The 14,657-nt window shown below is 45.7% G+C and overlaps 1 protein-coding gene across 1 annotated transcript in view; it reads right to left on the reverse strand.

Moving 5' to 3' along the window:
* The window catches only part of polr3a (polymerase (RNA) III (DNA directed) polypeptide A), a 69,286-nt gene extending 58,684 nt beyond the window's left edge, over positions 1 to 10,602 (reverse strand). The window contains exons 1-6 of the mRNA XM_064958569.1: positions 10,358 to 10,602; positions 9,658 to 9,793; positions 9,007 to 9,144; positions 7,694 to 7,865; positions 7,364 to 7,518; positions 4,772 to 5,011 (exon numbers count right to left, since the gene is read on the reverse strand). Coding sequence (XP_064814641.1) covers positions 4,772 to 5,011; positions 7,364 to 7,518; positions 7,694 to 7,865; positions 9,007 to 9,144; positions 9,658 to 9,793; positions 10,358 to 10,401 — 885 coding nt within the window. The 5' untranslated portion in view covers positions 10,402 to 10,602. The remainder of the gene's footprint in view (positions 1 to 4,771; positions 5,012 to 7,363; positions 7,519 to 7,693; positions 7,866 to 9,006; positions 9,145 to 9,657; positions 9,794 to 10,357) is intronic.
* Positions 10,603 to 14,657: the final 4,055 nt, after the last annotated feature.

Here is a 14,657-nt window from a genome sequence, read left to right on the forward strand (position 1 = left end):
GTTTTCCTGAGCTGACCAACTAGTTAGTCATAGTCTACTGGGGCCCAGAGGTTTTCCTCAGCTGACCAACTAGTTAGTAATAGTCTACTGGGGCCCAGAGGTTTTCCTCAGCTGACCAACTAGTTAGTAATAGCCTACTGGGGCCCAGAGGTTTTCCTCAGTTGACCAACTAGTTAGTAATAGCCTACTGGGGCCCAGAGGTTTTCCTCAGCTGACCAACTAGTTAGTAATAGTCTACTGGGGCCCAGATGTTTTCCTCAGCTGACCAACTAGTTAGTAATAGTCTACTGGGGCCCAGAGGTTTTCCTCAGCTGACCAACTAGTTAGTAATAGCCTACTGTGGCCCAGAGGTTTTCCTCAGCTGACCAACTAGTTAGTAATAGTCTACTGGGGCCCAGAGGTTTTCCTGAGCTGACCAACTAGATGTAAATGTAATAGCCTACTGGGGCCCAGAGGTTTTCCTGAGCTGACCAACTAGTTAGTAATAGCCTACTGGGGCCCAGAGGTTTTCCTCAGCTGACCAACTAGTTAGTAATAGCCTACTGGGGCCCAGAGGTTTTCCTGAGCTGACCAACTAGTTAGTAATAGCCTACTGGGGCCCAGATGTTTTCCTCAGCTGACCAACTAGTTAGTAATAGTCTACTGGGGCCCAGAGGTTTTCCTCAGCTGACCAACTAGATGTAAATGTAATAGCCTACTGGGGCCCAGAGGTTTTCCTGAGCTGACCAACTAGTTAGTAATAGCCTACTGGGGCCCAGAGGTTTTCCTCAGCTGACCAACTAGTTAGTAATAGCCTACTGGGGCCCAGAGGTTTTCCTCAGCTGACCAACTAGTTAGTAATAGCCTACTGGGGCCCAGAGGTTTTCCTCAGCTGACCAACTAGTTAGTAATAGCCTACTGGGGCCCAGAGGTTTTCCTCAGCTGACCAACTAGTTAGTCATAGCCTACTGGGGCCCAGAGGTTTTCCTCAGCTGACCAACTAGTTAGTAATAGCCTACTGGGGCCCAGAGGTTTTCCTCAGCTGACCAACTAGTTAGTAATAGCCTACTGGGGCCCAGAGGTTTTCCTCAGCTGACCAACTAGTTAGTAATAGCCTACTGGGGCCCAGAGGTTTTCCTCAGCTGACCAACTAGTTAGTAATAACCTACTGGGGCCCAGAGGTTTTCCTCAGCTGACCAACTAGTTAGTAATAGTCTACTGGGGCCCAGAGGTTTTCCTCAGCTGACCAACTAGTTAGTAATAGCCTACTGTGGCCCAGAGGTTTTCCTCAGCTGACCAACTAGTTAGTAATAGTCTACTGGGGCCCAGAGGTTTTCCTCAGCTGACCAACTAGTTAGTAATAGCCTACTGGGGCCCAGAGGTTTTCCTGAGCTGACCAACTAGATGTAAATGTAATAGCCTACTGGGGCCCAGAGGTTTTCCTGAGCTGACCAACTAGTTAGTAATAGCCTACTGGGGCCCAGAGGTTTTCCTCAGCTGACCAACTAGTTAGTAATAGCCTACTGGGGCCCAGAGGTTTTCCTGAGCTGACCAACTAGTTAGTAATAGCCTACTGGGGCCCAGATGTTTTCCTCAGCTGACCAACTAGTTAGTAATAGTCTACTGGGGCCCAGAGGTTTTCCTCAGCTGACCAACTAGATGTAAATGTAATAGCCTACTGGGGCCCAGAGGTTTTCCTGAGCTGACCAACTAGTTAGTAATAGCCTACTGGGGCCCAGAGGTTTTCCTCAGCTGACCAACTAGTTAGTAATAGCCTACTGGGGCCCAGAGGTTTTCCTCAGCTGACCAACTAGTTAGTAATAGCCTACTGGGGCCCAGAGGTTTTCCTCAGCTGACCAACTAGTTAGTAATAGCCTACTGGGGCCCAGAGGTTTTCCTCAGCTGACCAACTAGTTAGTCATAGCCTACTGGGGCCCAGAGGTTTTCCTCAGCTGACCAACTAGTTAGTAATAGCCTACTGGGGCCCAGAGGTTTTCCTCAGCTGACCAACTAGTTAGTAATAGCCTACTGGGGCCCAGAGGTTTTCCTCAGCTGACCAACTAGTTAGTAATAGCCTACTGGGGCCCAGAGGTTTTCCTCAGCTGACCAACTAGTTAGTAATAACCTACTGGGGCCCAGAGGTTTTCCTCAGCTGACCAACTAGTTAGTAATAGCCTACTGGGGCCCAGAGGTTTTCCTCAGCTGACCAACTAGTTAGTAATAGTCTACTGGGGCCCAGAGGTTTTCCTCAGCTGACCAACTAGTTAGTAATAGCCTACTGGGGCCCAGAGGTTTTCCTGAGCTGACCAACTAGATGTAAATGTAATAGCCTACTGGGGCCCAGAGGTTTTCCTGAGCTGACCAACTAGTTAGTAATAGCCTACTGGGGCCCAGAGGTTTTCCTCAGCTGACCAACTAGTTAGTAATAGCCTACTGGGGCCCAGAGGTTTTCCTGAGCTGACCAACTAGTTAGTAATAGCCTACTGGGGCCCAGATGTTTTCCTCAGCTGACCAACTAGTTAGTAATAGTCTACTGGGGCCCAGAGGTTTTCCTCAGCTGACCAACTAGATGTAAATGTAATAGCCTACTGGGGCCCAGAGGTTTTCCTGAGCTGACCAACTAGTTAGTAATAGCCTACTGGGGCCCAGAGGTTTTCCTCAGCTGACCAACTAGTTAGTAATAGCCTACTGGGGCCCAGAGGTTTTCCTCAGCTGACCAACTAGTTAGTAATAGCCTACTGGGGCCCAGAGGTTTTCCTCAGCTGACCAACTAGTTAGTAATAGCCTACTGGGGCCCAGAGGTTTTCCTCAGCTGACCAACTAGTTAGTCATAGCCTACTGGGGCCCAGAGGTTTTCCTCAGCTGACCAACTAGTTAGTAATAGCCTACTGGGGCCCAGAGGTTTTCCTCAGCTGACCAACTAGTTAGTAATAGCCTACTGGGGCCCAGAGGTTTTCCTCAGCTGACCAACTAGTTAGTAATAGCCTACTGGGGCCCAGAGGTTTTCCTCAGCTGACCAACTAGTTAGTAATAACCTACTGGGGCCCAGAGGTTTTCCTCAGCTGACCAACTAGTTAGTAATAGCCTACTGGGGCCCAGAGGTTTTCCTCAGCTGACCAACTAGTTAGTCATAGCCTACTGGGGCCCAGAGGTTTTCCTCAGCTGACCAACTAGTTAGTAATAGCCTACTGGGGCCCAGAGGTTTTCCTGAGCTGACCAACTAGTTAGTAATAGTCTACTGGGGCCCAGAGGTTTTCCTGAGCTGACCAACTAGTTAGCTATAGCCTACTGGGGCCCAGAGGTTTTCCTCAGCTGACCAACTAGTTAGTAATAGCCTACTGGGGCCCAGAGGTTTTCCTCAGCTGACCAACTAGTTAGTAATAGCCTACTGGGGCCCAGAGGTTTTCCTCAGCTGACCAACTAGTTAGTAATAGCCTACTGGGGCCCAGAGGTTTTCCTCAGCTGACCAACTAGTTAGTCATAGCCTACTGGGGCCCAGAGGTTTTCCTCAGCTGACCAACTAGATGTAAATGTAATAGTCTACTGGGGCCCAGAGGTTTTCCTCAGCTGACCAACTAGTTAGTAATAGCCTACTGGGGCCCAGAGGTTTTCCTGAGCTGACCAACTAGTTAGCTATAGCCTACTGGGGCCCAGAGGTTTTCCTCAGCTGACCAACTAGTTAGTAATAGCCTACTGGGGCCCAGAGGTTTTCCTGAGCTGAACAACTAGTTAGTAATAGCCTACTGGGGCCCAGAGGTTTTCCTCAGCTGACCAACTAGATGTAAATGTAATAGTCTACTGGGGCCCAGAGGTTTTCCTCAGCTGAGCAACTAGATGTAAATGTAATAGTCTACTGGGGCCCAGAGGTTTTCCTCAGCTGACCAACTAGTTAGTAATAGCCTACTGGGGCCCAGAGGTTTTCCTCAGCTGACCAACTAGTTAGTAATAGCCTACTGGGGCCCAGAGGTTTTCCTCAGCTGACCAACTAGTTAGTCATAACCTACTGGGGCCCAGAGGTTTTCCTCAGCTGACCAACTAGATGTAAATGTAATAGTCTACTGGGGCCCAGAGGTTTTCCTCAGCTGACCAACTAGTTAGTAATAGCCTACTGGGGCCCAGAGGTTTTCCTCAGCTGACCAACTAGTTAGTAATAGCCTACTGGGGCCCAGAGGTTTTCCTCAGCTGACCAACTAGTTAGTAATAGCCTACTGGGGCCCAGAGGTATTCCTCAGCTGACCAACTAGATGTAAATGTAATAGTCTACTGGGGCCCAGAGGTTTTCCTCAGCTGACCAACTAGTTAGTAATAGCCTACTGGGGCCCAGAGGTTTTCCTCAGCTGACCAACTAGTTAGTAATAGCCTACTGGGGCCCAGAGGTTTTCCTCAGCTGACCAACTAGTTAGTCATAGTCTACTGGGGCCCAGAGGTTTTCCTCAGCTGACCAACTAGTTAGTCATAGCCTACTGGGGCCCAGAGGTTTTCCTCAGCTGACCAACTAGTTAGTAATAGCCTACTGGGGCCCAGAGGTTTTCCTCAGCTGACCAACTAGTTAGTAATAGCCTACTGGGGCCCAGAGGTTTTCCTCAGCTGACCAACTAGTTAGTAATAGCCTACTGGGGCCCCAGATGTTTTCCTGGTCAGTTCATGGAAAAACTCCCGGGCCGATTAATAAAACAATTCATCACGAATTCATTGACACTTCCTGCTACTCTCCCAATCCCATGACGCCCACCTTCTCTATGACATCATACAATTTTTTAAAATATATTTGATGTAAATGTAATGTACCCACCTTCTTGATGACGTCATTGAGGAAGATGATCTCTGTGAGCTTCATGGTGAGGTCATCCTCATTAGTACCCGACTTGAGGTCTGAGATGACAGAGGGGCGGATGCAGAGCGGGGGTACCAGCAGGCGGGTGAGGATGAGGTCTGCAGGCTTACCTGCCTCAGGGTTCATCAGGAGCAGGGGAATGTCCTCCGCTGGTATCCTCCTGAAGAGGTTCAGCACCACTAGAGGACTCAGGTTCTCCTGGAAACCACAGGACATGAAGGTCAACCAGCATTTACAACCATAAGGGCCAGTTTCCCAGATTCAGACAGACATTTTGAAGAGGTTCAGCACCACTAGAGGACTCAGGTTCTCCTGGAAACCACAGGACATGAAGGTCAACCAGCATTTACAACCATAAGGGCCAGTTTCCCAGATTCAGACAGACATATTTTGAAGAGGTTCAGCACCACTAGAGGACTCAGGTTCTCCTGGAAACCACAGGACATGAAGGTCAACCAGCATTTACAACCATAAGGGCCAGTTTCCCAGATTCAGACAGACATTTTGAAGAGGTTCAGCACCACTAGGGGACTCAGGTTCTCCTGGAAACCACAGGACATGAAGGTCAATCAGCATTTACAACCATAAGGGCCAGTTTCCCAGATTCAGACAGACATTTTGAAGAGGTTCAGCAACACTAGAGGACTCAGGTTCTCCTGGAAACCACAGGACATGAAGGTCAACCAGCATTTACAACCATAAGGGCCAGTTTCCCAGATTCAGACAGACATTTTGAAGAGGTTCAGCACCACTAGAGGACTCAGGTTCTCCTGGAAACCACAGGACATGAAGGTCAACCAGCATTTACAACCATAAGGGCCAGTTTCCCAGATTCAGACAGACATTTTGAAGAGGTTCAGCACCACTAGAGGACTCAGGTTCTCCTGGAAACCACAGGACATGAAGGTCAACCAGCATTTACAACCATAAGGGCCAGTTTCCCAGATTCAGACAGACATTTTGAAGAGGTTCAGCACCACTAGAGGACTCAGGTTCTCCTGGAAACCACAGGACATGAAGGTCAACCAGCATTTACAACCATAAGGGCCAGTTTCCCAGATTCAGACAGACATTTTGAAGAGGTTCAGCACCACTAGAGGACTCAGGTTCTCCTGGAAACCACAGGACATGAAGGTCAAACAGCATTTACAACCATAAGGGCCAGTTTCCCAGATTCAGACAGACATTTTGAAGAGGTTCAGCACCACTAGAGGACTCAGGTTCTCCTGGAAACCACAGGACATGAAGGTCAAACAGCATTTACAACCATAAGGGCCAGTTTCCCAGATTCAGACAGACATTTTGAAGAGGTTCAGCACCACTAGAGGACTCAGGTTCTCCTGGAAACCACAGGACATGAAGGTCAATCAGCATTTACAACCATAAGGGCCAGTTTCCCAGATTCAGACAGACATTTTGAAGAGGTTCAGCACCACTAGAGGACTCAGGTTCTCCTGGAAACCACAGGACATGAAGGTCAACCAGCATTTACAACCATAAGGGCCAGTTTCCCAGATTCAGACAGACATATTTTGAAGAGGTTCAGCACCACTAGAGGACTCAGGCTCTCCGTCGGGGTGAAAGACATGATCGGTCAGCATTTAAAACCAGTGTGACCCAGTTGGTAAGGAGAGTGTGACTCTAGTAATACCAGGTTCTGTTTGTTCAATTCCGACAAGTTTCCCATATACTAATCCTGTATGAACTCTGTTACTGTAAGTCACTGCTAAGTGAAAAACATACAAAACAAACCATTAACCTCATATGACCTCTACAAAGTAGACATGTAAACTGTTAAAAGTTGCCCTAGTTGCCTTCAACGTGACTCACCTGAGCCCTGTTAAGCAAGCCCTAGTTGCCTTCAACGTGACTCACCTGAGCCCTGTTAAGCAAACCCTAGTTGCCTTCAACGTGACTCACCCGAGCCCTGTTAAGCAAGCCCTAGTTGCCTTCAACGTGACTCACCCGAGCCCTGCTAAACAAGCCCTAGTTGCCTTCAACGTGACTCACCTGAGCCCTGTTAAGCAAGCCCTAGTTGCCTTCAACGTGACTCACCTGAGCCCTGTTAAGCAAGCCCTAGTTGCCTTCAACGTGACTCACCTGAGCTCTGTTAAGCAAGCCCTAGTTGCCTTCAACGTGACTCACCTGAGCCCTGTTAAGCAAGCCCTAGTTGCCTTCAACGTGACTCACCTGAGCCCTGTTAAGCAAGCCCTAGTTGCCTTCAACGTGACTCACCTGAGCCCTGTTAAGCAAGCCCTAGTTGCCTTCAACGTGACTCACCTGAGCCCTGTTAAGCAAGCCCTAGTTGCCTTCAACGTGACTCACCTGAGCCCTGCTAAACAAGCTCTAGTTGCCTTCAACGTGACTCACCTGAGCCCTGTTAAGCAAGCCCTAGTTGCCTTCAACGTGACTCACCTGAGCCCTGTTAAGCAAGCCCTAGTTGCCTTCAACGTGACTCACCTGAGCCCTGCTAAACAAGCTCTAGTTGCCTTCAACGTGACTCACCTGAGCCCTGTTAAGCAAGCCCTAGTTGCCTTCAACGTGACTCACCTGAGCCCTGTTTAGCAAGCCCTCCACTTCTTTGTTGTGTTCTATTGCAATATCGAATGAGTTGAGAAAGTCTGATACTACAGTGTCCACCACTTTCTTGGTTGTCTTGTATTTCTCGTGGAGGATCTTCAGCAAGCCACACTTCTTCACTGGTCCTGTTAAATGGCAAGAACAAAGACATTATCAGTCACATCAACCACCATTTGGGCTTTACTTTCAACTCAACTAAATCCAACTCAATTCAAATATAACTTAATAATATGTATTTCGGCCCAAATGTCAAAATTGAACCGTAAACAGTCAAAGACTAAGCTATTGTTGATAACCTACCATTTAACGTGGAGCAATTCAGACACAATGTCCTTTTGCGGCATTTGTCGGATATCTTCTTCTTCATTCCTCGTTTCTGGAGGTATGCTAGGCCTGGCCTCTTCAACACATCCATAAACTGTAGTTTCTCCTCTTTGGTCAGCATGATGTGAGAACACGTCTTACAGATCATCTGGAGGGACAACAATAACATGATGTCATAATGGAACAATTTGAACAACAATAACATGATGTCATAATGGAACAATTTGAACAACAATAACATGATGTCATAATGGAACAATTTGAACAACAATAACATGATGTCATAATGGAACAATTTGAACAACAATGACATGATGTCATAATGGAACAATCTGAACAACAATAACACAATGTCATAATGGAACAATTTGAACAACAATAACATAATGTCGTAATGGGCCAATTTGAACAACAATCACATGACGTCATAATGGAACAATTTGAACAACAATAACATGATGTCATAATGGGCCAATTTGAACAACAACCACATTGTGTTATCATGGAACAACAATCACATTGGGTGTTTCTCAATATTCTCAATATGCATACTACTGTGCTCCACACTCTCATGCTCCAAAGACGTTCTCTTGAGTACGTTCTTGTGAGGACGAGTGTGGAGAACACATAAATTACATTTGAGCAGCACTCCCCCTACTGTATTACCTCACACTGAGCTGCACTCCCCCTACTGTATTACCTCACGCTGAGCAGCACTCTCCCTACTGTATTACATCACGCTGAGCAGCACTACCCCTACTCCTACTGTATTACCTCACGCTGAGCAGCACTACCACTATTCCTACTGTATTACCTCACGCTGAGCAGCACTCCCCCTACTGTATTACCTCACACTGAGCAGCACTCTCCCTACTGTATTACCTCACACTGAGCAGCACTCTCCCTACTGTATTACCTCACACTGAGCAGCACTCTCCCTACTGTATTACCTCACACTGAGCAGCACTCCCCCTACTGTATTACCTCACGCTGAGCAGCACTGTTGTGTTGAGATCTGGTGACTGAGACACACCCTTTAAACCCTCTATGTTACTTTGATCCCCCTCTTTCAAAGTCACTGAGATCTCTTCTTCTAGCCATGGTAGCCACAATAATGGGCAACTGAGCATTCTTATACATTACCCTAAGCATGATGGGATGGTAATTGCTTAATTAACTCAGGAACCACACCTGTGTTGGAAGCACCTGCTTTCTATACATCCTACTTGTATCCCTCATTTACTCAAGTGTTTCCTTTATTTTGTCAGTTACTGTTATAGTGAACTTGCCTGTAGGATTCCAATGATGGCTTTGAAATAGCCCACATGAAAACAGGGCATCTCCAGGTCCAGATACCCATAGTGTCCCAGACAGTCAGCCAGGTTCTTCCCACACGTCTCACAAGGACGATCCTTCTCACTGGTGCCCTGGAATATAACATGACAGTTGGGTCACAACCACCAATAGAGAAGGCCAAGAGTTGGCAAAGCTGTCATCAAGGGCAAAGGGTGGCTACTTTAAAGAACTTCAAAAATCTAAAATATTTTTTGATTTGTTTAACACTGTTTTGGTTACGACATGATTCCGTATGTGTTATTTCAAAGTTGATGTCTTCACTATTATTCTACAATGTAGAAAATAGTAAAAATAAAGAAAACTTTTGACCGGTAGTGTACCATGTGATGGTCCAGTACTCAATAGGGTGGTGTGTGTATGCCTGTATGTGTGTGTGTGTGTGTGTATGTCTGTATGTGTGTGTGTGTGTGTAAACATGTCGGCCCTACCATGCGATGATCCAGTACTCAATAGGGTGGTGTGTGTGTGTGTGTGTGTACACGTGTCGGCCCTACCATGCGATGATCCAGTACTCAATAGGGTGGTGTATGTATGTATGTATGTATGTATGTATGTGTGTGTGTGTGTACACGTGTCGGTCCTACCATGCGATGATCCAGTACTCCGTATGGTAGAGGAGTATGGCTGGTGTCCTGGCTGTACAGGTTCTTACTGACCACTTGGATATGAGCCTGCTGTCTCATCTGTTCAGCCGACTTCATCCCAAAACAGATGTGGCTTCTGTTGACATAAATGGAATAGATAGCACACTCAGCATAGGGGTTAAATTAAACACTGGCTACTAAGTCAACTAGCAAATAGGTCCTACCCAAGCAAGAACTGCCAATGATAACAAGCTATAGTTTAGGGGTCAATTGAGAGTCATTTGTAAAGCATGGTCAGCATTGCCTTGCTGGACGTCTACTTGAGGCTACTTGGTAGTTGGTTGGAATGCAGATTCCCTGCTACACGTCATGCTTTACCATGTACTCAGCAAGAGTGTCAGTGGTCATGGCAACACGGGTTCGATATCCTGCCACCTTAGCCAGGTGGAGATGTGATGTGGTGTGATTGTTTGTTTGTTTAGCTAGCTAGCTTTCTAAAACGTGTTTCCAGCATTGCTGACCCTGTTCAAAACAATGATGCAATTGCAAAAAAGCTATCTAACTTAGCTATGAAAAGCAAGCTCATGTGACAAATTGCAAGCTACTTTCGGCAAATATTTACGAACAATACTCATAGCTAGAGGGCTGGGGGAAATATTAATGGCTAATGGCTAGCATCTAGCTAACTGGATATACTTACATTTTTTTGGCCACATCAGTCTCTCTAAACTGCTCTTTCACCATCGTGACTTCTGTTTGCCCCCGCCAACCTCCGGCAGAAATACAGATCTAGGACATAAACTGTTACTTTCTACACTGTTGTTCACACTAAAGTTGATATACAGTCATCACATTGTCACTTGTCGTTCCCAAATCGCATGTTGTAGCTCGAAATGCTGCAGCGGCAATGTGAAACAGCGTGAACCATGAATTCATATGACAACGACATGCACACATCCGGTTCAAGAGCGCCCCTTGAACGAGAGAGAGGTTATCCATCAGCAACTGCCCTCCAGTGGGCCAAATCATTATTACATAAACATCGAGGAAACGGGTGCAGAAATACATTTCCACTAGAGGTCAGTCGTAGCTACATGGATTTACAGATAGGCTACTACATGTTCCATGTAGAACAGACGAAATCTGTCTGAAAAATTCATATGGACCTTTTTAACCTCCTCCAGTGTGGGAGAGGGGGCCCATGGGAGTTGTAGTTTTAAGCGGGCATAAAAACTTAAAACAGTATAATATTGCCATTTCACAAACACTTTTTTTCCAAGGCCACTTAGTCCTGTGTGGCTCAGTCTGTAGAGCATTGCACTTGCAACGCCAAACGTCGTGGTTTCGAGTCTCACGGGGACCACCCATATGTAAGTGTACAATGCAACATGTCCTTTACGGGACATAACAACAACCTCTATGTTCCAGTGTAATTGCCAATAGAGTAAGTTCACTTCTATGTATTAAGCATGTTATTACATGCAGTAAATCTACCACTTTAGTTTCCACCTTTCCCAACCCTAGGCCTCTCCCACTATTTAATTGAATAACAGCTCCCGAGTGGCGCAGCGCGGTCTAAGGGCACTGACTCTCAGTGCACGAGGCGTCACTGTTGTACCTGGTTTGAATCAAGGCTGTATCACATCCGGCCGTGATTGGGAGTCCCATAGGGCAGCGCACAATTGGCCCAGCGTCATCCGGATTTGACTTGCCTAGTTAAAGATTAAAGGTCACATTTAAAAAAAAAAAAAAAAAACAGAACTAGCAATGGTAAGAGCTGTCATAAATGATACCACAATTGTCAACCTCTTTATTATTTTTGTCCTTGTACGGGGACACCTTTTTTTGGGCTGAGGATAACCTTTTTATAATGATTATTATTATAACCATCCGCCAATGGTTGACCAGGAAACAGAGAGTTCTTCATTACACTGTCAAAAGTGAAGATACAGTATAAAAGTTACTGTATTTTTAGAGCTGAATTAAGGTTGTTGTGGAAAACTGGATCCAAATATTTAGACAGAGACTAATTTAAAGTATAACAGTGAATTTTTTATACACACAGCTGCACGGTAGACCTGTCTCTGATCAGAGTCAGGTCCCTCATATAGAGGAGGGGTGAGAATACAATCATAATGTTTACACAACACTTCTTTATCCAAGCAACAGTTCCAGAACACAATGGCCTTGTGTTAGGATGCAGACATAACAGGAGTCTATGAAATGCATAACATCACAGTTCAACACAGAACAGGGCATAAACCTTGTGAAGTTACAACAGCTCACCCCCAATTCTGGCTTCACAAACAGTGTTATTGATGTAAGGGACAGCATGCTGCTGTACGTTGATTACCTGGGAGGCAACCTCACTTAGGGATTTGAACTCACAACCTCTTGGTTGCTTAGCAACCTGCATTTGCTGCTACACCAGCAGGTCTGTGGGTAAGACAAAGATTTCTGCCACACCAGCAAATCTGTGGGCAAGACAGAGATTCTCTGCTGGCAATGACTGGAACAATTTGCAAAAATCGCTGAAGTTGGAAACTTATATCTCCCCCACTAATTTTAAGCATCAGCTATCTGAGCAGCTCCCCGATCGCTGCAGCTGTACACAGCCCATCTGTAAATAGCCCATCCAACTGCCTACCTCATCCCCATATTGTTTTATATACTTTTTTTTGCTCTTCTGCACTATTTCTACTTGCACATCCTCATCTGCACATCTATCACTCCCGTGTTAATTTGCTAAATTGTAATTACTTCACTACTATGGCCTATTTATTGCCTTACCTCCTTACTCCATTTGCACACACTGTATTTGGATTTTTCTATTGTTATTGACTGTACGTTTGTTTATCCCATGTGTATCTCTGTGTTGTTGTTTTTTGTCACACTGCTTTGCTTTATCTTGGCTAGGTCGCAGTTGTAAATGAGAACTTATTCTCAACTGGCCTACCTGGTTAAATAAAGGTGGAAAAAAATAGCAAGAAAAAATTTGGTTTAACCAATTTATGTTGTGTAATATAGTGTGCTGTCAACAATTCAATCATATTTTCCACCAATAAACGTTTTTTTATTCAATCATTATTAGACTTTTTCAAACTTTACACCTTTCTGATAGCCTTACATCGCCTTACAGCGCCTTACAGCACCTCACAGCACCGTACAGGCACCTCACAGCACCGTACAGGCACCTCACAGCACCGTACAGGCACCTCACAGGCACCTCACAGACACCTCACAGGCACCTCACAGGCACCTCACAGACACCTCACAGGCACCTCACAGGCACCTCACAGGCACCTCACAGCACCTCACAGACACCTCACAGACACCTCACAGGCACCTCACAGGCACCTCACAGGCACCTCACAGGCACCTCACAGCACCTCACAGACACCTCACAGACACCCCACAGGCACCTCACAGACACCTCACAGACACCTCACAGGCACCTCACAGGCACCTCACAGCACCTCACAGACACCTCACAGACACCTCACAGGCACCTCACAGGCACCTCACAGACACCTCACAGACACCTCACAGGCACCTCACAGGCACCTTACAGGCACCTCACAGACACCTCACAGACACCTCACAGCGCCTTCAGAAAGTATTCACACCTGTTGACTTTTTTTCAAATGTTGTTGTGTTACAGCCTGAATTTAAAATGGATTAAAATAGAGATTTATTTTTGCCACTAGCCTACACAAAATTCCATGCAATTTCAAAGTGGATATGTTATGGCATGCCTAAATAAGTTTAGGAGTGAAAATTAGCTGAACACAATGTCACATAATAAATTGCAATAATAGTGTTTGAATGACTACCTCATCTCTATACCCCACACATCTGTAAGGTCCCTCAGTCGAGCAGTGGATTTCAGCCACAGATTCAATCACAAAGACCAGGGAGGTTTTCCAATGCCTCGCAAATAAGGCAACCTATTGGAGATGGGGAAACAATTAAAAGCAGACATTGAATATCCCTTTGAGTATGGTGAAGTTATTAATTACACTTTGGATGGTGTATCAATACACCCAGTCACTACAACTATACATATTTTAAATAGGCAAGTCAGTTTAGAACAAATTCTTATTTACAATGACAGCATACCCCGGCCAAACCTATACAAAACTGGGCCAGGTGTGCACTGCCCTATGGGACTCCCAATCACAGCCAGATGTGATACAGCCTGGATTTGAACCATGCTCACTGAGATGCAGTGCCTTAGACCTCTGCGCCATTTGAGAGGCCAAGAAACAGGTGTCCTTCCTAACTCAGTTGCCGGAGAGGAAGGAAACCGCTCAGGGATTTAACAATGCGCCCAATGGTAACTTAAAAACAGTTACAGAGTTTAATGGCTGTGGTAGGTGAAAACTGAGGATGGATCAACAACATTGTTACTCCACAATACTAACTTCATTGACAGAGTGAAAAGAAGGCAGCCTGTACAGAATAAAAATATTCTAAAACATTCATCCTGTTTGCAACAAGGCAGCAAGTAATACTGCAGCAAAAGTTGGCAAAGCAATTCACTTTTTGTCCTGAATACAAAAAATTATATTTGGTGCAAATCCAATACAACACACTACTTAGTACCACTCTCCATGTTTTCAAGCATGGTGGTGCCTGCATCATGTTATGGGTATGCTTTAATCGTTAAGGACTGGGGAGTTTTTCAGGATATAACATACAGTACATGAATGGAGCTAAGCGCTGGAGTTACTTACCAAGGAGACAGTGAATGTTCCTGAGTGACAGTTTTGCCTCAAATCTGCTTGAAAATCTATAGCAAGACATGAAAATGGTTGTCTACAAATGATCAACAACCAATTTAACAGAGCTTGAAGAATTCAGAAAAGACTCACGGCCAAATGTGGCACTGCCAAAGGTCATTCTAACATGTATTGACTCAGGGGTGTGAATACTGCCAAAGGTCATTCTAACATGTATTGACTCAGGGGTGTGAATACTGCCAAAGGTCATTCTAACAT

This window comes from Oncorhynchus masou, unplaced genomic scaffold, assembly GCF_036934945.1.
Source record: "Oncorhynchus masou masou isolate Uvic2021 unplaced genomic scaffold, UVic_Omas_1.1 unplaced_scaffold_1288, whole genome shotgun sequence".
Classification (NCBI taxonomy): Eukaryota; Metazoa; Chordata; class Actinopteri; order Salmoniformes; family Salmonidae; genus Oncorhynchus; species Oncorhynchus masou.